This window comes from Euphorbia lathyris, chromosome 4 (genome assembly GCF_963576675.1).
Source record: "Euphorbia lathyris chromosome 4, ddEupLath1.1, whole genome shotgun sequence".
NCBI classification, from domain to species: Eukaryota; Viridiplantae; Streptophyta; class Magnoliopsida; order Malpighiales; family Euphorbiaceae; genus Euphorbia; species Euphorbia lathyris.
In genome coordinates, this window is record NC_088913.1 from 81,834,315 (window position 1) to 81,860,764 (window position 26,450).

Below are 26,450 nucleotides of genomic sequence, written 5' to 3' on the forward strand. Positions count from 1 at the left end.
CTAAGTTAGTACAATAATAATTTATTATTAATTTAGTTTTTAATATAAGTATACATATATACAGGAATATACATATTTTTTTTATAAAATTAATATAAATATATTACTAGTTGAATGGATTAAATTGAGTTGAGTTTGAAAATTACTTTCTGTTCCATTCCTACTTTTGTTTAACGTCAAAATAGTGTGAGCTGGATTTGGATAAGTTATTCAAGTACTCTATAAAAATATGGACCGATCCAACATATGAATATATATATTTAGGGTTAATTTTTTAAAAAAATTTATGTGGTTTCACGTTTTTTATAAATCCATACTTATATTTTTTTTTTTGCCCCGAAACAAACTTTATGATTTATGTTGTTAGATAAATCCCTTAACACTGTTAGAATACAATAGTATTTTCAGAATTATTTTTTTTTTACTTTTTTTTATTGACTTTTCAAAATGGGAAATGAGTTTTTTAAGAAGAAAACGAGGTTTTAAAAATTAATAAATAGATTGTTTGCATACCTACATTATATTGGTGGTCCTAATATTTAAAGATATTGGAAGATTTTCTTTGACTTTTCAAAATCACTTTTTTTTCTTCTAAAAATACTCCATACCACATCAATAATCTAACAGTGTTAAAAGGATTTGTCTTGATTTTACAAACCACGATAATTATAGAGTTTTTTTTAGAAAAAAAACTACAAGAACTTGATTCATTTGCAGCTACAGCTTCTAGGGGCTTAGTTCCGACTCCTTATTCCGATGTTGGGAATTTCTCAGAGGAAGTCCGCAAAAGAAAAAGTATCATGATCCCTCTTCAAAAGACCCGACAATCTAGTCTAGCATAACTCCAAACTTGCTTAGCATTCTTCCTAATACAGGTTGGGTTGAATCTGCTTTGGTATCGATATGTGAAAATATGAAACCACGGTGTTTTTTTTTTTCAATTAACCCTTATATTTATAACTTAGAATAATTTAATTTTAGGATATACTATTAAAAGTAACTATGTTAATATGACATACATTAAATGTATTGTACTCTTTTTTAACAGCATTAAATATTATACTTCATTTAATATTTTGAGAACAAAACTATTTGAAAATTGACTTGCATTAAAATATTCCCAAAAACATTATTTATCATTAAAAGCTTGAATAGACCAAATAATGGAACTCAGAAACTGAAGTAGGGTTGGAGCATATGCTATGTAGCTAAAATGTACAAGATCCCAAAATTTGGTGGACCATCATTTAGTATAAGATTTTATGCCTCATATCTCAATTAATGATTTATAACTTTATTTTATCAAATATGAATTACATTTAATTTTTCAAATAAATATAGAATTTTAAATTTTTTAAGTACTTGTTTAATTTATTTATGATATGAACATATATGGTATTCTTAAGTGACTTAATTATAAAACGATTAGTTCTAAGCAAAATTTTATCCAGATAAAACCGTTATTTCCTTAACACACGATAATATTTTAACACCTGAACTTGACATGCAATAACGTCTTGAATTTTTTTTGCAATATAAACCTTTTTTTATATAAAAATAATTAATTAGATTTAGAAAAAAAAATCTGTAAATTAAAATCAATGAAGTATCAAAATATCACTCATTCAAAATATCATTTAGTTTTAATGGGAGAATCATTTTGTTGAGTCTCAATTTCAATTTGGTAAACTTTCATAAATTTTAATAGAGCATATGATGTCACGAGCCAGGTTGGACTCAGTCCAAAACCCCATGTGGCGCTAAGCTTTTTTCGAGTCTCGGCCAACCAACTCCTATCAAAAGGGTTTGCCCCTTTAAGCCTCAAACATTCCGTCAATCCGCCAGTCGATATTCCGTCCCGGATGGTCTCCTTATGATTAAACATCACCTTAGAAATGACACACACTATAAGCTAACTCCTGAGTCCAAAGTGTCCGTAAGGGTTCCACCCAACGGAGAGATTCACCTCCCTTCCCAAAGGCAGAATGCCGATTCTCCTAGTTCCTAGTGGACTAGGGTGGCTCGCTTAAACCAGTACCGACAACTGATCTAATTGTTGGCGGAGATCCGATGCCAGATGATCCTGTCCCATATAGTGTTTTTTACGCCGACTTGGAGCCCACAACCAATTTCCCTATAGTGTTTCTTACGCCGACTTGGAACGTACGACCAATAGACATTGATATGTCTCATTCACCACTCACAACCATCCCACACATTGGCAAAGATGGTGGCAAGGCTTCGAAAAGTGGATTGGGCAAATAATACATCAAAAGCTAAATGATAAATATGCAACAAATAGTATTTTAAGCCTAAAAGCCATAGTTGTAACAAACTTTGCTTAGAATAATGTTTTGAATGAGCATTATTCGGTTTTAATTGTCCAATTTAAGATAATTGCACAGCTAGCCATAGCGAAATCAAACCAATTTCCTTTTACAAGGACATAGACAGTTTGTCCGACTGCTTTAAGGGTCGAAAGATAAAGATTTTCCTCACAAAAAAAATCGAACAATCTTTATCCCATTTTATTTTGTAGAAAAGTCGAACAAAGATTTTTTTACTTCTTGTGGAATAAAGATTTATACTTCGCTCTATAATGAAGTTGGACAATCTTTATCAGATTTCAATTTTTTTTATTGGTTTTCTTAAAAGAAATCGAATGAAGTTTATCCGATTTCCTTGCAAGGAGAAATCAGATGAACTTTATCCGACTTCTTTATTGCGAAACCTAACCCAACCATTAAGATTGGATTATAGGAATCGTGAATAGGACGAACTCTATCCAATTTCTTTATGATATTGAAATCGGATGAAGTTCATCAGACTTCAATATTGTTAGCCTCACCTATCATTATTGGGTAAATTGCACCTATGGCCACTGGACTTTGCCCATTTTAATATTGTGACCACTGAATTTCAATTCTTAACAGTATTGACCACTGAACTTTACATTTTTTTAACATTGATGACTATTCAACGTCCCAAAACGACCGTTGACGGCCTCAAAATAAAAAATTCGAACAGTTAAATGATATTTTAAAGAACTTTAATCCTTAAAAAATTTCATTTTGAGGTAATTTAGATGTTGTTTAGTTAGGAGAAAGAGAAAGAGCTAAAAAAAGTGATTTTGGAAAATAAGAAGTGTATGGTAAATGTCGTTCTGAACAACTTTAATTTTTTAATGTTTTTATTTTGGCGTTGTTAACAGTTATTTTGAGGAGTTAATTAAAATTGAATGACCGCTAATATTAAAAAGTGTAAAATTTAAGAATCCAAGTTGAGTGGCCATGAGTGTAACTTACCGATCACTATTTAAGAAAAAAGTGTCTTCTATGAAACTTTACTTTGTTCTTTCTATCATTGGATGAGCTTACTTTATCAAAGTTCATCACCATCTAATGGTGGAAAAAACAAAGACCCTGTTTGGGAATTACCTGTTAGCTGATTACATTAGCTGATTTGACTAGCTGTTTGTGTAGACCTGTTTGGTAAAAATTAGCTGATTGATAATAGCGGTTTGTGCAAAAAGACGAATAAGGGCAGTTCTTTTTTTAATATTGGAGGATGAGCCTATCTATTAGGGTTAAAAAAGTCCATTAATTTTAATATTGCAAAACGCTAATTGAAAAAGCTCATAAAAGGAGCTTTTTCTAAATTAGCGTTTTCATCCCAAAACTCTCTCCCAAACCTCTCTCCACCAAATACTCCAAGCAGCGGTTTCAGTGGTCAAACCGCTAAAATTGATCAAAACCGGTCTGTTTATATCAAACAGGGCCAAAATAAGACTTATTTTATCAAAAACAAAGTAAGCATAACTGCTAATATTTGTAACGCGACTATTTTCAAAGTTTTCCTAAGCAAAAAATTAAATTGTAATTATAATTTTTATAAAGAACTGTGAATGATAGATGCTATTTTAGTCGGAGAAGATTCTCTCACCAATAGAATCTCATTATCCCCAACTCCAAAAAATTAATTATTATTTTAAGAGAGGAAAGTTCTTTCTTCTCCTTAAAATGGGACAATGGTCAATCTCACTAATTCTCTTTCCTACTCTGTTCATTAAATCTCTGCAATAGGCCCCATTTCTCTCTTCTTTTCTTATCCAATCTCATCGTTGATTGAGCTGCTCAAAATTTTTAGCTTCAATCAATGAAGTTCCTCTTCAGATTCAGTCATAAATGGACTAACTTTTGCCTTCCTTTACTAATTTTCTTTATCCTGATTTTCAAATGGGTTTTTAACACTCACCAATTCTTCATTCTATTTCCAGAAATTAAATCCCAAAAAACCCATCCTGAAGAGGTAATTTTGCCACCAAAAAGTTGCGATATTTACACAGGAAAATGGGTTTTTGATGATTCAAATCGGCCTTTATACAAGGAAGAAGAATGTGGGTTTTTATCAAGGCAAGTTACTTGCTTGAGAAATGGAAGGCTTGATTCCTTTTACCAGAAATGGAGATGGCAACCCAGAGATTGTTCTTTGCCCAAGTAATTTTCTTTTCTTTTTTAATCTGAAAGCTTGTGGTTACATTTTCTGTTTTTTTTTTTTTTTTTTTTTTAATTGAAGGTTATTATAGTGACGAATAGGATTAACTGACTGTGGATGCTTACTGTGATTTATAGGTGCTAAATATCATGCTTACCGTGATTTATTGGTGCTAAATATCATGCTTACCGTGATTTATTGGTGCTAAATTGATATTTAGCTACAAAATTAAAGACCAGTTTCTATAGAATTTTTGCCTTTTCCATCAAAGAGTAGGTGCCCAAACCGTCCTAAACCCTCTTTATTATGTCTAGTATCCGGAGCTTATGCTCGTATGATATGTATACAGGCAGAGGCGTAGATAAGAGGGGCGTGGAGCTGAGCCGCCTCACTATGTTGAACGGAAACTCTTCTTTACTATTATTTTCATGTTTCAGTTTCGTTTTTGTTTTCTTTTTCGTATCATGGACTATGTTTCAGACATAATATTCGCCAGTGTCTTTTTCCGTATCCGTACGATATAATTGCCTTGAACCACCCCTTCAGCCCCCTTTGTCGGAGTTTAGGCACTGCTGGGGTAGAATTTGGTAAATTGAGGTTTAGTTGATGTTTAGTTTAGAATTATTATTTGATTGTTTAATTCAATTTAGTGTTAATAATTTTGATTGATTGAAAATTTTGATAAGTTAAGAGTGAAAAGTGAAAAATAATAATTGATAAATTGAGGATTGAATTTGATGTATTTTTCAATCTAGTATTATTATTTGATTGTTTTTAGTGTTTATGATTTTAATCTAATTTAGGGTCATGGATAAAATTTGATAAAATGACTCTATTTTGGTTTGTGTAGAAGTAAATTTTTTTTCCTAGTGTTACGGATTCGATTTGAAATTTGCACTCCAATCTTTTTAAGCCGGCTCCGCTATGTAGATGTGTGAATATGTAAACCGATATTATGAGATTTGAGAGTTAGAAACTTCATACTAATGTAATAAATGAGATTTAGGTACAATCTATCGAATTATTAGTGGATTATGTGTTCTTTCCTGTTTGTAGATGTTGGTAAAAATTACCAACCTACGGTACATTTTTTATTTTCGTTATTGTGATTGTAGGTCTAAATTAATGTTTGGCATATGAAACTTATTATAATTAAGAACTGTTTAAATTGCGTAATAGGTTTAATGCAAGATTATTGCTTGAAAAACTTCGTGGGAAAAGGGTTATGTTTGTTGGAGATTCATTAAATAGAAACCAATGGGAATCCATGATTTGCCTGCTTCAGTCTGCTGTTCTTCCTTCCAAGAAAAGACTCACTGAGTCCAAATCTTCTTCTATTTTCAGACTGGAGGTTAGTGTTGCAATATACTGTATATATATTTCACGTGATTATATATAATACGATTATATAGAAAATGATATTTATATCAAACTGATCGGATTAAACGAGTGTCATATGAGTTGTCTTTTTAAATTGTGTTACGTGTCAAAAATTGACGGTTCTATTTTGAATGGGTGAATTGTTTGTATCAAATTCTTCATTTAAATTATCAATTTTAATTGAGAGAAAAGCCAATTAAAACGATTAGTAACCAACCTAGCCATCAACCTAAGGTCTATATACACAATACTAAATTTGCTATAAAAGTTGATTGTCTCTTTTTCGTGAACATGTAGCAATTAGCTCGTTAAATTTGTTTAAAAATGATTCATTGCCATCTTAACTTGTTTAAAAACACGAATTGACATTCTGAATTTGTTTAAAATGATTTATTGGTTTTTTGAATTTGTTTAAATTAACCAATTGGTCCTTTGAACGTGCTTAAAATACTATACTGCTCCCCTCACTTGCATAAATGACACGTGCTAATACTTGTCCAAATCTCCAAATGCTCTGCCAAATAGGATTTAGGGGATGAATCATGTCACTTTAAGCAATTTCAAAGTGCTAACTAGTCAATTTCAAAGTTAGAAGGGTCGTTAATCTTTTTCTTTTTCGACAAATTTAAGGGAAAGGCTTAATACATCTTTATTACCATGTACTTGTTCAAAAAAGTCAACTGCTACCTATATTTTAACAACCTCCTAACTTGCTTTAGTTGACCTATTAAATCTCTCAACTTTCTTAAGTGGTCTATCCACTAAATTTGCTTACAGTAATCTATTGACCCCTGAACTTACTTAAAGTGTACGCACATCAACTTGTCCAAAATCTCCTCTTGTTCTCCTACGCGGATTTAGGGATCAATAAATCACTTTCAATAACTTCAGAGTATAAATAAAACGTTTTTAAAGCATTTACAGGACATGGGGCTAGAGATGTGTTTTAGGCTCTGTTCTTTTTGACTGAAATTAAGTAAACTGAACTCAACTAAATGTGAACTGAATTATACTGAAACTGAAACAATGATATAATCCTTTAAAAATAGCAATAATTAAAATAAAAAATTTATAAAAATGATCTGAACTGAAATGAAGTGATAAAAAACAGGGTCCTAAGCCTTTTAAAAGTAACATTTGTTATTTTTTTTTATTTTTTTTTTGCAATTTGTGAATTGAATGCCTCTCATTTTGCACTAGTTGTATACAAAGCTTCACCTTAGGCAGACTCATGAAAATTTGGAGGATGAAATTGATCATTTGTTCATTAATCATGTGTTGAATTCTTTTTCCCTTTCACTAGATGATGATTCAAAATTTGATTGGTGATATGAATTTTAGGAGTACAACACCACAATAGAGTATTATTGGGCACCATTTTTAGTGGAATCGAATTCGGACAATTCAGCAAAACACAGCATAATAGACCGTATAATAAAGCCTGAATCAATCAAGAAACATGGAGACAATTGGAAAGGGGTGAACTACTTGATCTTTAACACATACATATGGTGGATGAACACTCCTAACATCAAAGTCTTGTAAGTAAGTTTTACCTCTATTCTATAACCATTTTATCTGGGAAAAAGAATCCCCGATTCCGCGATTTGACACTTTAAAACTGAAATTTTATACCACTTTTCAATGTTAGCAAGGAAATGAATGTTTGGTGATATCGGAATATCGAAATCTTCCTACTAAACTGCTTCCGGTGACCTGAGAACATAAAACACATTCAGACAGTGGTCAGAGTCCAGCAAACCCTCTCCGACGCTTAAGTTAGTGAGGTATCTTAGAAAGAGTACCAACTTGGAAGCAGTTTAGTGATAGAGAAGTGAATATTAGTTACGTACCTGTATTTCTCATTTCTGAGCTATTTATAGGCAATTACTCACAAGTGAGCTTGTGCAATATACACGTGTCAGCTCCTTATAGGCTTCGGACCCTAGAATTCCATAGTAAAACAGAATCAAACGTGTCTTTTGGAATCTGAAACTTCACATGCGTCTTCTTGATCCATGTTTCGAAAAGAGCTGTTGGGCTGATGTTTAGTCGTTTAATGGGCCTGGGCCTTAGCTTGTTAGGCCCAAAATCATTAATTACCGTATCATTTGGTAATACTGTTAAAGTCGGAGGGCATTTAAGTCCAATCACCTTTTTCTTTCTACATATTCCATTTTGTCATTTCAGACCACTTCAATTTGCCATTTTCACTGAAAAATTTGGCCAATTGAGAGTAGATAATGAGTTTTATCTTGAATATTATTTTAAAATCTTCTCCGTCGCGTCATCAACTTCAACCGTGTTACGTAACATTCCTTGTTTTGCTAACATCGACAAACACAAATACCATTTTGTTACAAACAATTTTATAGTTCTCAAACTGTCAAATCGGGAAATTACCGGGCTTTTTTTTAAGTTTTCCCTTTTATTGCTCACATTGAATTTGAAGGGAAGTTGTAATCTTTATGTGTTTTCCATTATGGGTTGAAAGGAGGAAAGGAACATTTGAAGAAGATAATGTAGAATATGAAGAGATTGAAAGGACAAAAGCTTATGGAAGAGTTGTTAGAACTTGGGCTAATTGGGTTGACCACAATGTTGATCCTAAACTTACTTCTGTTTTCTTCATCACCATGTCTCCTCTTCATATCAGGTGAGTTATTATCATTCTTAAAAATGCTTATATAATTTCCTAATTGATCCATGAAGTCATAAAAATAGTCAATTCAGCCATCAACTTGTTAATTTATGGTCTAGTTTTTATATATTTGTTGTTAAGTATCTCACATTGGTTAATTCGGAAGTCAACATATGTGAAACAAAATTTGCTCTTTGAGTTACTTTTTGAGGTGCAGATAGGCTTATCTTTGAAGTTGTAGAGTCAAATTCGTCCACAATGTAAATATACGAAAAAAAGAAAAGAAAAATATTAAAGTTAGTACATCCCTAGCTTAGTGTATTTGTTTAGAAAAGTCAATTGTTGGCGGGTAAATTACACTCATGGCCACTGAACTTTACCTATTTAATATTATGATCACTGAACTTCAATTTTTAACAGTATGACCATTAAACATTACACTCTTTAACACCAGTGGCCACTCAACGTCTCAAAACGACCGTTGATGGCCTCAAAATAAAAAAATTCGAAGAGTTAATGATATTCTAAGAAACTTTAATTCTTGAAAATTTTCGTTTTGAAGTTATTTAGGTGTTTTTTGGTAGGAGAGAGAGTGAATTTGTAGAGAGAGAAAGCTAAAAAAAAGTGATTTTGAAAAATAAAAAATGTGGTTTCATGGTAAATGTCGTTTTGAACCACTTTAATTCTTGAATATTTTCATTTTGAGATATACACTTCAATTTATCTAAAATCTCTCATTGCTCTACCACGTAAGAGGAGAATCAATGAATCACTTTAAGTAAGTTAATATAAGGAGACGACTGATATTTCAGAAGAAATACATGGAATTAAGAATGTTTTAGGCCAAATATTAAGTAACAATTGAATGCTAAAGCACAAAACAAAGTCAATTTACTTTTCGAAGTGAAAATGAAAAGTCGAATTATGCGAAATTCACTCTCTGTAACGACGAAATTAGCAATGAATTCACGAGTCGAGGGCTGAATTGACATTTTCTCCAATTTAACAGACTAATTTAGCATGTTCTCCACTATGATAGGCAAGTAATTAGAGGAAAAAGTATATCAATAGGAGTTTCAAAATGAAATGTTAGGTTATAAATGTGTTATATGATCTATATATTTCATAATATAATCGTGTCAAATGGTTTGTCAGGCGGATCGTCTTATACTATCAGAGTCCAATTTTTGATCTAAGTGCAACATATGATTATAAAAAAATTGCAGGAGTTTGGATTGGAAAAATCCAGAAGGTATAAAGTGTTCAAAGGAGACAATGCCAGTAGTGAATGTGAATATGACATTTTCATTGGAAGTAGGAACAGATTACAGGCTATATGATATAATAAAAAAAGTGACAAAATCAATGAAAATGGGTGTGAAAGTTATAAACATAACTAGACTTTCAGAGTACAGAAAAGATGCACATACTTCAATATACACCACCAGACAAGGCCAGCTACTGTCGGCAGAGCAGCAAGCCAACCCAGCAATTTATGCGGATTGCATACATTGGTGTCTCCCTGGCTTGCCTGATACTTGGAATGAGCTTCTCTATACTCACATTATCTCTCATCCTTGACTCTCAATTTTGCTATTGTACGAAACCACCTCAAAGGTTTGATCTTTTTTTTTTCCTAAGGAATGGAAAGATTTTTTTTTTGGAAGTACAAAAAAGTGTGGTTTTGCGTTTTGAAATTGTTTGATTTGGTCTCCAAATCTCCGTATTTGTTCAGATTATCTGATTTGGTCCGTGAACATTAGAGATGATTCATTAGATTCGTTAAATTTACAATGACTTGTTGCTTCTACTAAACTTGCTTAAAGTGATCTTTTCCTTAAAATCGTTATAATGATCTATTAGTCTTTCAATTTGTTTAAAGTGATATAGGTTTTAACTCGTTACAACCTCTCATTGTTCTGGCATATGGACTTTTAAGGGGCTAGTGAGACATTTTTAGCAAGTTCAGGGGCTAATGGGACATGTTCGAGGACCCATCGGATAATCTGAACGAGGTACATGAGACTCTTGATGTATTGAGTCATTTTATATGACAAAACTAGTGGTTTAAAAATTGGCCCAAATGGGGGGATTTTAGAACACCGTTTCGATTTTCTCAAATTGGACAGTTTAAATCGGATACCTAGGCGGCTTTAGATGCACTGTTTAAAAAAAAATCTATTCTTGAATTTAATGTAATTTTTTCAATTTTAAATAAATTATTAAATAACTAAAAACTAAAAGACATTTTTAGGAAAAGGTCACTTTAAGCGATTTTATTTGTTAAAATAATCAAATGTACTTTATAAGGATATTATTGTGTTATTGGCATATTTTTTTTAAAGGAGAGTAATGTTTAAATATTTTGTATTATTATTTTTAAATAATATAATTTATATTTTAATTATTTTTATATAATAATTTATTTATTAAAAATTAAAAAACATACTAAAATACAAATACGATTAATTTCCAACTAATTTTTGGAGGCAGTGTATATCTAATTAGCGTCTAGTGTTTTTTATAATGTTGGTTCGATGTAGAAAAAACTTGAGTAATATTAAGAATTTTTGATATCACGATTGAAGGTGATGTCAATTAATTATTTTTCTCATATAATTTATTTAGAGCAAAAAGAGAAATATTGCATTAAAGTGAAATTTCAAAATAATAATAAAAATATTCTCTATTCACAATCGGTATAAGAATAGCGAAATAAAAAAATCATTTTCAATATTACTAAAAAATTCTCTTCTACTAATATTGAAAATTACAGTACCATTTTGTTATGAAAAAAAATTCAGTGTCAAGTGAAATTTTTTTTTTGATAAAAATAAATAAATATTGGGTGCTTCTTCTTCTTATTATTATTATTATTATTTTTTTTTAGGTTTAGTCTTTTTGCTAGAAACAAAGGTAAATCCAAATTATGCTAAAGTGGGTTGGGCTTTTGGATTTAGCTGTGAAATCTTGTAATTGGTCCTTCTGGTTTTTTGGCAGGCCTATTGGCCACATCTTATTTTAGTCTGTTATTTCTGCTTTTCAGTTATTGGAATATTTGTCAAGTGTATATAAATGAAAATGCTTATGTCATTTTTATTCTCTTATTTAGTAATTTTTTATTTTTGTGATATAGGTTTAAAAAGTAATTATAATATTCTATTTTACTAATTATCTCTATAAATGACTATTTGAGATATGAAATGCCTTTTAGTTTTATTATAACTAACATTATATAGAGTAATTTAATGATTAGTATTTTTAATTACTCTATTGTAATTTAAAATTACTACAAGTAAGAGTATATGGGCAAATTCAAGAGTATATTTACTTAACAACAGAAAATGAGTATTATATGGAAAAAAAGCTATGATTAGAAATTCTTGTGAAGAGGACAAAATTTTTAGGTCCGTTTTGTTTGCAGAAAAATATTAGATAAAGAAAAATTATGTTGAAAAATAAAATATTTTTCGATGCTTAGCTAAAATGTTGAAAAACGAGAAAAAGTTATGAGTGGCTACTATTTTCAAAATGGTAAGAAAGAATATAGTAGGATTCTAAAAGTTCGGAAAAATGCTTTATGGATAAAAAAAAATCCGTTGATTTATTTTTCTAAGTAAACAATTATAAAAAAACCAAGAAAATAATTTTCTATATAATATTTTGGGTCAACTACATAAATATCGTGATTAAGTACAAAATTACAATTAAGTCATATCACCAAACTTAATTCTTAATATGTTATTATTTTTTATATATTATTATTTTATACCATCATTTAAAAATTCCAGGCCCCAATTCATAAATCATAAATCTTAGAAAATATATTCTAGACTTCTAATTTATAAATTCTAATCCTTAAAATATATTAAAAGTACTGATTTTACTAGTTTGACATAATTCAAAATCATTACTTGACATAGTTATAGATAATTTTTTAAAAATAAATTTATATGTTTTTTTGATTGAAGACCGGTTAACGAGAAAGTGCAAAAAAAAAAAACAGACATCATTTATATGTAAATTTCTCTAATATATAGTTTTCTAAAAATGAATTTATATGTAAATTTTCCTAATATTTTCCGACAACAAACCAACAGGGCATTAGAACAAAATATTTTCTTGAGCCATTTAGTTAGGATACTACATTTCAACTTCTTCTCTTATGGAGACTTGGCAAGAGCCCTTATTTGGATCACTAATTCGTAGATGGGCCATATTTACGGGCTTAGCACGAAATCTAATCCATAACTTTAAGGTCCCATTTGATATGTCGTAATAAGTGTCGTAATGGAATGCCCATTATAATGGAGGCTCATTAGAGCATCTCCAAGAGACTCTTAGTGCACTCTCTAAAAATAATATAAATAATGGACTCTTAGTGATTTAAGAGTGACTAGACCTGTCCATGGGCCGGCTCGGGCCGGGCCAGTCGAGTTTTAAAGTAAAAATGCTCAGCCCAAGCCCAGCCCAGCCCACAATTAATTTAGACGGGCTCGGGCTTAAAAATCAAATCCCGAGCCCAACCCATATAAGCCCACCTAAATATATATATAATTGTTAATTATAAAAAAATAAATATTATACTTAAAAATAAACATTTAATATATAAATATATATTTATTAATTAATATTAATAAGTGGACCGGGCTGGGCCGGCCCGTGTTATTTTTATTAATCCCAAGCCCGCCCAAAAAATAGGCGGGCTTTGGCGGGCCTGGGCCGATGAAAAATTTTTATTGTCCAAGCCCGGTCCAAGGGACACGGGCCGGGCGGGTACCCGGGCCTGGGCGGGCCCGTGGACAGGTCTAAGAGTGACTAAGACATATCATCTCCAACAATACTCCTTAAATTCACTCCTTATTTATTATTTTATCATTAAGATTATTAATTATTGTTATGTTTACCAATATTATGAGGAGAGAGACACCTCAATAATAAATTATTAATAAAAAATGAACTAAGAGGCACTAAGAGGTGGAGAGAGACTCTCTATTAATAGAGATGATAGAAAAGCTCTTAGTGATTTGAGGAGCCACTAAGAGGCTGTTGGAGCTGATTTTTCATTCTCTCTCCTCAAATTTTAACTTAAGAGTTAATTTAAGAGACTGTTGGAGATGCTCTTATCATGTTTAGATTAGTCATATTATTTTTATCGTAATGGAATCACAAATACATCATTCATGTTTTCTTTACAAATTTATGTAATGAGCATTACATAAAGAATAGACATGAATCCTCATTACGACTAACTCTTGCATTTTTATTATTAATATTTATTATGTGCAATTCTTATTAAACGATAAAACAAAAACTAGAAAAACATAAAAATGAAAAATAAAAAATAAAAATGTGAAAACTAAAAAACACAAAATTCGGAAAACGTGACGAAATATAGCTCGTCACGATTTTTTTGTTTTTTCATATTTTTTTATTACATTTTTTTCATTTTTTTCGCATTTTCATATTTTCGGTGATTTTAATTGTATAAATAAAATTTTATGATTACATTTTAATTAAGCAAATATAAGTATTGTAACGGTAATTAAATTTCATCATTTTTTTTAATTTGTCAATCAAACATGGTAATGGAATCACTATTTCATTCCATTACATTACAATGTTGATTACATTATATTGCATTACGGCATACCAAACGGACCATAAGGGAATTACATATACAATTATGTTAAATTATAGTTTTGAATTATGTCAAACTAATAAAATTATTATTTTTAAAAATCAAAGTTTATAAATTATGGATCTAAAATAGGGTTAATACACACCTGTGTTTTCTCAGAAAAACAGATTTGTCCTTATATCAAATAAACTCACAAAATTATCCCTAAGTTTTCTACAAACCTGCAATTATACCATAATCTAACAAAGCTGCTAAACGGCGTTCACATCAAACCTTATTGTCTCCAGAAAAACTTCAGAAAAGAACAACCAATCACAAACAGAAAAAACTATGCACATTCAATTTCGATTAAGAGCAGTTGTAACAGATGAACAGAGGAAAGAGAGCATTCTCTCTTTGGTTGGATGATGAAAAAAAAAGAAAACTCACTACAAGAAAAAAGGTTTTCTGTGGGGAATTTTTTTGTCACAAAATGTCCAGTTTGCGTCACAAAAGGTTCTAGTGGGAAAAAAAATTCGCCACAATAGGTGCGCCAGTTTTGTTGTAATGACTATTAGGCAGGTGGGATGAAGATTCGCTTCCTCGTCCAATTTTTCTGGAGATAGGAAGGTTTGGTGTCAATGCCGTTTAGAGGTTTGTTAGATTAGGGTATAATTGTAGATTTATGGAAAATTCAGGGATAGTTTTGTGGGTTTATTTGATATAAGGACAAATCTGTTTTTCCGAGAAAACACATGGGCAAATATGTGTATTAACCCATCTAAAATATATTGTCAAGAGTTTGAGATTTATGAATTGGGGTTTAAACTTTTTAAATTAGGTGTAAAATCATATTTTATTTGGTATATATAGAAAAAAATGACATTTTGAGAATTAAATTTGATGATATGATTTAGTAATAATTTTGTAGTGAATTATGACATTTATATAAAAAGCCCTAACTTTAAGAAGAGGTTGTCTAATAAATTAAGAGATAATGTTTTAAATAATAGTGTTCAAATGGAGATTAATTACCAAATATTCACTATTAGATTTAGACTTATTAAATCTAAATCTTAGGATACTTTGTTCTATGATTCTAATAAGTTTAGATCTAACAGTTAATGACTAAATACTATATAGTCATTAAGGTTCATGTGATTAAAATACCTTTAAGATTTTTGGAGAATAGCCAATTTAGCCTAATGTACAAAATAATACATTTTCAGTCTCGTGTTTATCAAATAGTACCACTATAGACTTCACTAACAGAAATTGACATATCAAATGACTACTTCATTAACCCCTCTAGGGTTAGACGTCATATATTCCAATTTTAATATCACTTTCGTCTTATATATAAATTAACAAACGTTGTGTCATTTGATCTGTCAATTTCTGTTATTGAATATTTTAGTTGTACCATATGACAAATGTTAGTACTGAAATTTTGTTGTTTTGTACGTGAGAGCTAAATTGACTCTTATCTGAAAACTTTAAGACTATTTTGATATGTTATTCCATAGATTAATAGATATTTTAATCTGCTATACAAGCTGAATTTGTGAGAGTGGATTTAGTGAATTTCTATTAAATAATTTGCAAAAAAAAAAAAAGATGTGCAATGTTAGTTGTTACTGAACACCGATTAGGGTTTTCTTAGTAAGCATCACCTTATGTTCAGATATTTCTTGATCTCTTGATGAATTGATAAGTTCTAATATGCAATATTTAATTGATTCATTCGGATGTGTCCACATGCTTCTCAGCTCCACTAATCAAGTGGTCGATGATATCTTCTCTCTCGTAGGAGAGTTAGCAATTTGACACCAATCTGTTGGCTCATAAATCATATTGTATCTCATCTAGGTCCTATATTGACTTTGGGTCTAAGGACCATTACATGATAACCACCTATGACATTGTTATCATGTGGAGCTTACTATTTCATAAGCTCCTACGCTCTTTATTTGACATCCAATGTTTGTAATGGGTGAAACACACGATCATAACCAAGACACATACTAGTCTTTAGTTTGTTATTATTCCCACGATAACAACAAGCTAGGGATATATAGATTAGTATCTTATTGTCTCATAGTTTCACTTGTCCGAGTTCTCAACTCGTCAAACGTAAGTAGATCACTAATTCAATAATACCCTATTAAATTTATTTTGTACAAGTGAATTCCACACCAAAATGGTTTAGTTCTTTAACTTTTGATGGTGTTCATGCTGAAAAATTAAGCACTTGCTGAAAGAGTATTCTGGCGGCCCGGTCGCACTACGCGTCCCCGCTGACCGAGGGTCCGGGGAGGGGTCCAACCACAAGGATGTACTGGGGGCAAGCCTTCTCCTGCCAATTTATTTGGTAAGAGGCCGCTCCTAAGACTCGAACCTGTGACCTCTTGGTCACACAACAACAACGTTTACCGTTACGTCAAGGCTCGCTCTCCAGCTGAAAGAGTACTCTAATTGAAAAAAATTAGAAAAATAAAAATAAAATAAATAATAAAAAAGTAAAATAAATATTAATTGCATTACTTAAAAAGAAAAAACTAAAACTTTAAAGGAATTATAAAAATACTCTTATTCCTAATATAATTACTAAAATATCCTTATACAACTCATCTCTCAATTTTTTGCTTTTCCAGTATTCCTCTCTCGCACTCATCTCTCTGAATTTTATTTTTCTTGTGGATCTGGAAACATTTCTCCATAGAATTCATGTTTATTTTTTGGGTTCATACAGATTTTAAGCATTTTTTCTATTCATCTTTTAAGTTTTTGTTTTTGTTTTTATATAAAACAAATAAAAACAATTTTTTATTTCTGTTAATTTTTATACATCTCTCAATCAATCAACTACTTTGAGATTTTTTTTTTGAACCAGTTTTACTTTGAGATTTTTGTTAATTTTTTTTTAAGATGTTAAGTTTATTAATTTCAAATAATTTTGCATTTATTTTCTATATCCAGCAACCCTTGTTAATTTGAAATAAGTTTTCATCGCCCAGGTTCTGCAACAGCTTCTTCAGCAGAGGAGAAGTTCGACACGGAAGCGGCGTTTACATCTTCGAGGTTATGCAACAACGACCTTAGTGGAGGAGAAGTTCGCTACGGAGGCCGCGTTTGCATCTGGGACGTTCCGCAACAGCTTCTTCTGCGGAGTAGAGGTCCGACACGAAGGCAGTGTTTGCATCTCCGACGTTCTAACATCTTCAGCGGAGGAGAAAGCATAGCTCCGGCATATGGGTAAAAGAGAAGATGATGAAATTGGGTTGGATAGGTGTGAAATTTGATCACTAAAACCAGGCAATATGAATCCGGGGTTTCAATATGAATTGGGTTTGCATATGGCAGAATACACTATAGAGAGAGTGGAGAGAGAGAAGTTACAGAGAGTGGAAGAGTGAGAAGTTGGGGAAGGAAGAAAGATGGGTTTTTAATTAGGGGAAAACAAAAGGTTATAAAAGTAATTTTAATTAGTGATCTCACAATTCAATTTTTTTGGAGTTAAAAAATGATGAGGTGGCGCGTTGACCAAGCGTTGACCGGTCATTTTAACTGGCTGTACATCATAATGGGAGGTCATCTATAAGGTCGTACATATTAATGAGACAAATTGAAGGTTGTACACCAAAGTGTGAAATAGGACAAAAGTTGTATACCATTAATGAAATTTACCCAAAAATGTAAAGTAGCTACTTACATTTCTGTTGAGAAATGTAAATATTAGAGAAAGATTGCAGAGTTGTTTCTCATTACTTTCTTTTATTCATTATTAACACCACGAAAACAAATAAAAAAAAATTCACTTTATTTCGATTATAAAAAAGTCAAACGATATTGTTGTTATTAATAATCATTCACAGATTACGTGTCACGTCCGTGTCTTTAATTTTAATTATTATACTCCGTACCATAGATCATATTATAGTCTATTGAGTATTACGAATATATTATTAGGCCTAATTCATATTTTTTTTATATACAAATAAGAGTTTTTGATTTTTGTTAAAAGAATTACAACTAAAATGAATTTTTGTTAATAATTATATTACTATATTTAAATAGTGAATTTTTTTTAGCATATTATATATATATATATATATATATATATATATATATATATTAAGAAAAACTTTATGGTGGATTTTATGTATTTTAAAATAAATGTCATGAAAATGTGGAGGTGTCATTTAAATAGCTAACATATATAAGTTTTGTGACACATGGAAGAAGGTGTCATTTAAATAGATGTACACATATAAGTGTAGGGGAGTAGGAGAATGGTGTATAAGGAGCTCTTTCGCATAGGATCCTAAATTTAAGAGGGTCCAATTTTTTTATTATATAAATTTAAATAAATTATTGTTATTAATTATTATATGAAAAATTAAGTGAATGTTAACTTATTCAGAAAAATAACGCTCTAAGAGTGTTAAGGGCCCATTTTTTTTTGTTATTATACAATATCTAATTTACTTATTTTACTTATATTTATTATGTTAATTAGCATTTCATTTTGTGGAAACATTATTATTATATGAAATTATTAATTTTTTAATAAATAGGGTCCAATTTTTTTTCATTTAGCACAGGGCCCAAAAAATATTTAAGACGGCCCTGGTTTTATATTATTGACACATGGAAAAAAGATCATATATATATATATAGAGAGAGAGGGGGTAAAGAGATGAAGGGGGTGAAAAGAAAATGATTAAAGTTTTGGTTTCTATTATTTAAAAATAAAAATGTTATACAAACTATTTAAAAATAAAATAAAAAGAATGAGTTGTATTTTGGTTCTTCACTTTTCAAAGTAGAACCGAAATCTATTGATACGAGTTAAAGACCTCGTGTGGATGAGCTTATTTGGTACGGTAATTACTCTTCTCTACAAGTCCATTAAGAGATAATTGGAGAATCTTATATAAGAGGTAATTGGAGTATTTTATGTTTGAATTGATAAAATGCAAAATAGTATTTGAAACCTTATGTTATATTTGTGTTCAAAATTTTGGTGTTTATACCTTAATATTAGATTAGGAGATTAGTTATGTTTTTAGATTGGTGAATAATTGATTGATTGAATAATATAGATATAAATGATATAGTCTAGAGATCAACTTTATGTCTTTATGTGAAAACTTAAAATTTAGGATAAACTTTAAAAGAAATTATAAAGTGGGAGGACCTTAATTAATATTTTCATAATAAATCATATATAATTATATTTCCTTTATGCTCATTACGTTTTTGTAAAATATATATATATAAGAAATATAATTAAGGACCATTAATTTTATATTAAGGTGAATGGTTTAGTCTTGTTATTAGCAATTCATACATATACTATAGTGAATAAAGCCCATAAATATAAAATGTCATATAAAAAGAATGCACCCAATTATATCAATATAAAAGAATAGGTTTTTATTAGTGGATTTTCAATTGGGTAAAAATACACGATCATTAGGTTTCGGTCACGGAAGGAATTGACGATAGTAAATTATTAAATTGTAATAGTCTAAATTTTTATATACTGAAAAACAATAATAATATAAAGAAATTGAAAATAATAATTGGTACGGATAGATTCGTAGAAGTGTCACGGGTCTCACTGAACCTTCGGTCGGAGTCAACGATATCAGTTTAGTTTACACGTTACAATTTCGGTGACAAACGAGAATAATTCGATAAAAGTGTCTGGTTTAAAATTTAGTTTTAAGTTATTTGATTAATATCTAAGTGACTTTAAATTATCGATTTAAAATAAGTTATAAAATAGAAGGATTAAAATCGATATTATTTGAATATAAAAGTTAGGTGCAATAGTTTGAGTATTAAGTTAGGACGAATATACTCTTAATAGTTTAACGTGGTTTAATGAGTCTAATAGTTCTAATTAATTTAGAATTTTTGTCTCGGTGACCGAAAATAGTCTGATAAGAATATTTACTTTTAAACGATATTAAATCGATACAATATTTGAGCTATTTAATTCTTAGAGTTGGATTAAATTATGAATCGGCGATTTTATACGAATTTTTAACAATTTTAGTTATATTAAAAGAGTATTTAATTTTAAATGATTCGGTATTTTGACTGTGAAAGGAAATTTGAGCACGTTATTATTTTCTGAATTTACGTTATTATTTTCTGAATTTTTATATCCATCTAGAGTAATCCGGATTGGTGGTTTTGATATTTTAAGACCATGTTCAGTGAGGAACATGGCCTGTGTACACAGTGTAAAGACATAGTCGGGTATTGGCAGCGAAGTGTGGGGTAAGACCAATACGGGATTAGGCAAGGTTAAAGAGACGTCTCGACTATGTGGTTATTGAATTGATATATGTGGTTATGGATTGATACATAAGGGGATAAACTCTATGATGGATATAAGGATATAAGGTTTTATGTGGTTATTGAATTGATATATGTGGTTATGGATTGATACATAAGGGGAGAAACTCTATGATGGATATAAGGATATAAGGTTTTATGTTTTCGGTTATGAATTGATTATGACATAAAGATTTACGTTTGATTGATTATGAGTTTGATTGATTACGAATTTGGTTTGATAAAGCGTTTATTTGATTACGGATTTGGTTTGATAAAACGTTTGATTGATTGCGAATTTGGTTTGATAAAACGTTTATTTGATTACGGATTTGGTTTGATAAAACGTTTGATTGATTACGAATTGGTTTGATAAAACATTTGATTAGTTACGAGTTGTTTTGATAAAATGCCGGTATAACGATATCGATATTTATCTGTGATTTGATTTGATTGGATAACGTGATTTTAAGGTTTTTAAGTTTAAGTTTTATATTGTCGAATCGATAAAGTATTCGCGTATATAAATAATAAATAAATTACGATGGTCTGAATAAGTGTTTTGGTCTATTTCGAAATTAAGTTAAGCTAGGAAATTAAATTAAGCTTTTAACGGGTTAATCGACGAGTTGAAATCGTAGATCGGGATATTAAATATATGGCGAATAGTAGTAGCGATAAAATGAAATTATATAGCAATAAAGTGAAGTCTATTGAATTCGTCAATGTGTCAATAAGTTGAGAGAACTACCTAAAATAGGTAGAACTACGTGGCTTTGATTCCCGATTTAAAGATTAAAGTACGTTCGGGATACGTAGGAAGCTTGATAGAATTATCAAGTTCAAGCCAAATAATTAATAAAATTTTAGGTAGTCCAAATAGATTTTTATCTATTAGAAAATCGGTCCGCCTATTTGACTTATGAACACCCGTTATCTTGTTTTTCGTTCATACCCGATGCCGTTTAGGGTCGGGTGTGACATTACGAACATTAATTATATATTTGAAATATTTACTAGCACAACAACAACTAACAACTAAGAGGTGTTTGTTTCAGCTTTTCAGATGAACGTCTAACGTTTTACTTCAAATCGTAGGAAATATAGCGTTTGATTATGTTTATATAGCAATTTAACATTTTCTATAAAAACTGCAGCGTTTTGGAGCTTTTCACGAAAAGTTCATTTTTAGAACTTTTCATTAACAACTGTTTGTATTTATTTGCTATTTACAAAATTATCCTTTTTATTTTTACAAAATATGTTTTTTCTTTAATATTATTTCTATTTTTATAACATTATTACCGAAAGAACAAAGTTTTGTTATGTCCAATAAATTTTTTATTTAGATTATTTTTATTTTTATTTTTTTTGGTAGGAAAAGGAAAGGAAAACAAACAAACAAAAAACCTAACCCGGGATCAGTCTAGGAAGGCTGACCCCAACCCTATCCTCAAGAAGATTAGACAAAAGAAAAGAAGGAGGAACAGAAAGGGTAGAAACACCTAACATCCCCCCATGCCCAGCAGCTGCCAAGCGATCCGCCACGCGGTTTTGCTCCTTATAAATATGGGAGAAACTAAGAGCCTCAAAGGCAGGACGATGCCTCAAAATAGCTTTGATAAGATTCTGGCTATTAAGACAAAAAGCCTGGCTATCAGAAATCCTGTTGATTGCCTCCAAATTGTCAGACTCCACCGAAAGCCTCTTAACACCTATGCGAATGACAAGTTTATTGCCTGACAGAATACCCCAGAGCTCCGCAGAAAAGGACGAGCCCATCCCCAAGTTATGGGTAAATCCAGCCAGCCAAGCGCCACCAGCATCCCGAAGAACTCCTCCGGCAGCAATTCTGCCATTGCTAAGGCAGGAGCCATCCGTATTCAGCTTCACAACCCCTTCTCTAGGCTTACTCTAACCAACTAAATGGACCACTTTATCCGGGGAAGGTCTAACAAGAGGCTCCCCTTCAAAGCTTTTTAAAATAACAGAGAGCTTATTCGAGAAGTAATCAAGTAAGTCAGGGATAAGGATAGTCTTCTCAGCAAATAACTCTTCATTCCTCCATTTCCAAATTTGGTGATAGATAATAGCGAAGAAAATATCACCGTGCTCCATGTTGGCCAACAACTTCCCATTGGCACCATCAGAGAACCAGTCAACTTCAGAATAAGCCATGAAAGAAGGAAGGGTGTGGTGAGGGAGAATCCCTTCCCAAATCTTTTTACTATTAGGGCAATCCCTCAGAGCATGACACAAGGTTTCCACATGACCTCTGCATCTACTACAGGCTCCTGACTCAGCCAAGTGCCTTCTGTGCCTGTCCGCATTAGTGAGCAGCCTGTCCTTGACTCCCAGCCACAGGAAACTTCTAATGCGATAAGGGATTTTAAGGGCCCAAATGGACTTCCAAATCTCCAAAGGAGGATCAGCCCTATTAGGGGAAAAAGCTTCATAGGCCGATTTACAAGAATAAATGCCATTATTAGTCAAGGCCCAGCAGTGTCTGTCTTTATCCTCCTCTTGATTGCTAATCTTAACTCCTCTAATCTTAAGGAGGATCTCCAGGCCAAGGAAGGAGTCGAACTTAGACCAGATCCAGTCTCCCTCAGAGTCCACCACATCAGCAACCTTCCAGTGACGGACATCATTAGGCGGAGGGGAGTTACACACTTCAATCAGCGGTTTATCACCAATCCAGGTGTCATCCCAGAAACTAATGGATTTACCATTTCCCACCTCCAGGCCAATCCCCGTACAGAACTCAGCAAAAACGGTGCTAAGCCCTTTCCAGAGGAAGGAGCAGCTGACAACCCTCTCCTTCGAGCCGCCGAAAATTCTGTCTTTCCGATACTTGCCGCACAGAAGACAAACCCAAAGAGAGGAGGGGTATTGCCACATTCTCCAAAGAAGCTTCATTAAAAGGACTTTATTGTTGTCCTTAGCTTGCCTTATACCAAGACCCCCCCTGCTTTTAGGCTGGCAGGCTTCCTTCCAAGGGACCAGGTGAACCTTTCTCCCCTCACCTGACTCTCCCCATAGGAAACGCCGATTAATCTTATCAAGATCGTTAAGCACTGGCTCAGGGAGCTTACAGGCCTGCATGATGTGGTTCGGAGCCGCGCAGTTGACAGATTGGATTAAGGTAAGGCGACCTGCAAGGGAAAGAGAATTAGCTTTCCAGCTAGCACACAAACCGTTAGTTTTATCCAGAATGTCTTTAAAGGAGGCTTTGGAGACCCTGTCACTATGAAGAGGGACCCCAAGATACTTCCCCAACGAATGAGTCAGGGGGATGCCAGAGAGCTCACTAAGTCTTCTGCACAAGCCGTTGTCCATATTCTTAGAACAAAGCATACGGGACTTTTGGATGTTAATCTTCTGGCCCGAAGCATCACAAAAGCAATTGAGGATATCCATCACCACCTTAATTTGCTCCACATTCCCCTCCACGAAAAGCATCACATCATCAGCGAAGAACAAATGGGTAATAGGGGGGCAATGTCTGCTGATGGAAACAGGGTGGAGAGTCCTCTTGCTCACCGCCTCTTGGATCAGGTGAGACAGTCTTTCCATGGCAATAACAAAAAGAAAAGGGGCTCATATAGGATCCCCTTGACGAATACCCCTGGAGGGAGAGAACTCATCAGACATGTCCCCATTAATCATAACCTGGAACACAGGAGAGGAGATGCATTTCTCAATCAAATTCCTCCAGTTTTCAGGGATACCAGCTTTGGCTAAACTATCCAGAAGAAAGCTCCAGTTAAGTCTATCATAGGCTTTCTCCAGATCCAGTTTAAGAGCCACAATCCCTTTCTTACCTTTTTTAATTTTCATGGAATGGACAACCTCCTGGGCAATTACAACGTTATCCATCATTTGTCTACCAGGAACAAAGCTCCCTTGATTCTGGCTAATAATATCCGGCAGGATCTTCCGGATTCTATTAGCCACAATCTTGGTAATAGCTTTGTACAAAACATTACAAAGGCTGATAGGTCTCATCTGAAGAAAGGAAGAGGGCTTATCAACCTTAGGAATCAGAACAAGGAGGGCCTTATTAACCAACCTGATATCGTTAGAACCACCAAAAACACCTAACACAAAGCTGTAAATGCCCTCTTTCACAGTATCCCAGTGTTTATGATAGAAGCTAGCGGGGATACCATCAATCCTAGGAGCCTTAGTGGAACCGATGCTGGAGAAGGCCAGATCAATTTCTTTTAGGTCAACAGGATGGAAAGCATCCTTAATAGCATCTTCCCCTAACCGAGGAAAGGAAGTATCAGAGTAGGCACTCTCCAAGTACACCACTTCCTCTCTGAACAGGTCCTTATAGAAATCAAGGGCAAGATGCTGAATGTCCTCCTCCTCAAAAATCCAAACACCATTGGCGTCTTTGATAGCATCGATCCTATTCCTCTGTCTTCTAATGATCGTGGAGAGGTGGAAAAACCTGGTGTTCCGGTCCCCGTCTTGAATCCAAGTCTTCCTAGATTTCTGGAACCAAAGAAGCTCTTCCTGTCTAAGCACTGCTTCCAACTCGTTCTGGAGAGATCTAAGATGACCATTCAGGCTGTGGTCGAAGCGGACCTCTAAGCAACGTTGAATGCCTTCCATCCTTCTCAAAAGTTTGTTCTTCCTTCTGATAATGTGGCCAAAGATGTTTTTATTCCATCCAGCCACATTCCTCCTGAACTCCTCAGTAGCGAGAAGGACATTAGAGTGAGGATGCCAATTATTTTTAACAAAGTTCTTAAACTCGGGATGAGAATCCCAAGCCACAAGATACCTAAAAGGTCTGTTACCTTTCAGCCGGTTTCCTTTGACCATCTTAATTAGGATAGGGCAATGGTCAGAGTGACGGAAAGGAAGATTAAGCACATTGACCTCAGGAAACCTATAGATAGCAGCAACATTAGCATACACCTTATCCAACCGAACAAACATGTTAATTTAGATTATTTTTATTAATTTGTGTGATACATTTTCGATTTTATAATTTACTTGTTTATTAATTTAAAACATGTCCATATTAGACATTTTAAATACTAACAACAACAGTTCAATATGTAATTTTACTAAATAATAATAATTAAACAGATAATAATAAACAGCTAATAGCAGCAGAAACAGCTTACCTGTAAGTGGAAAAAGCTAACAACAATATCTAAACCAACCAAACATACCCCAAGTATGACATATATAAGTAGGTGCAGGTTCAGCATTTTAGACCCCTAAACCGCTACCTTTTATACTCTCTTTTTTATAAATTTAAGTTTAATGAAATTTTATACAAAACTAATAAATAAAGATAATGAAACAATTTGTGGAGAAGAAAACACTTAACCGTTGTAAAGTATATATAAAAAAAAAAACACACGTTTAATTTTTTTTTTTTTCAAACACAGATCCACTAAAAAGTTGTAAACAGAGGTCTATAATTTGTGTTATTTGAAAACTCAAGTATTTCGTTAAAAATTATTATTATGGCTATTTATCCAAAATGAATAGATTTGGAAAATTAAAAGCGTGTTTTCACAAATTACCTCATATGTAAGGCTCAATTTCACAATTTAACTAAGATAGTGTTTGTTTACCTACTTTTCACTTTGAAAGATAGCATTTTAGGTGTTTGGTTAGACTCCTCCTGTTTGTCTTTTACCGCTGAAAAACAGCTTTTTACAAAAGCAGAGAATTTCTGCTTTTTTTGAGAAGCAGTCTTTTCCAAAGGCAACAGCAAACAATAACAACAAACAGCAAACAGGAACAACAAATAGCAAGTAGCCAAACGGACCCTAAATCATAAAAGCCACAAGTACTTATTTATCCCAACAATTCACTCACAAATCATACACAAACCACAAATTAATGTTTGTAAGCTTTTAACCGCATAACTGTGTTTGCAAATTTAGGAGAGCTCATATTATGATATTCTTGTTAAGACAAGGTGATAGAGAA

The 26,450-nt window shown here is 32.3% G+C and overlaps 1 protein-coding gene across 2 annotated transcripts; it reads left to right on the top strand.

Moving 5' to 3' along the window:
• Positions 1 to 4,015: 4,015 nt before the first annotated feature.
• LOC136227457 (xylan O-acetyltransferase 1-like) lies at positions 4,016 to 10,848 on the top strand. Of its 2 annotated transcripts, none has more exons than XM_066016137.1 (5): positions 4,016 to 4,496; positions 5,674 to 5,845; positions 7,216 to 7,415; positions 8,369 to 8,530; positions 9,671 to 9,908. In XM_066016137.1, the coding sequence occupies exons 1-5, from the start codon at positions 4,156 to 4,158 to the stop codon at positions 9,771 to 9,773; spliced, it is 978 nt and encodes a 325-aa protein (XP_065872209.1). In that variant the 5' UTR covers positions 4,016 to 4,155; the 3' UTR covers positions 9,774 to 9,908. The 2 variants fall into 2 exon arrangements, with proteins under 2 accessions (XP_065872209.1, XP_065872207.1); XM_066016135.1 differs by having other exon boundaries at positions 4,019 to 4,496; positions 9,742 to 10,848.
• The last annotated feature ends 15,602 nt before the right edge of the window (positions 10,849 to 26,450 follow it).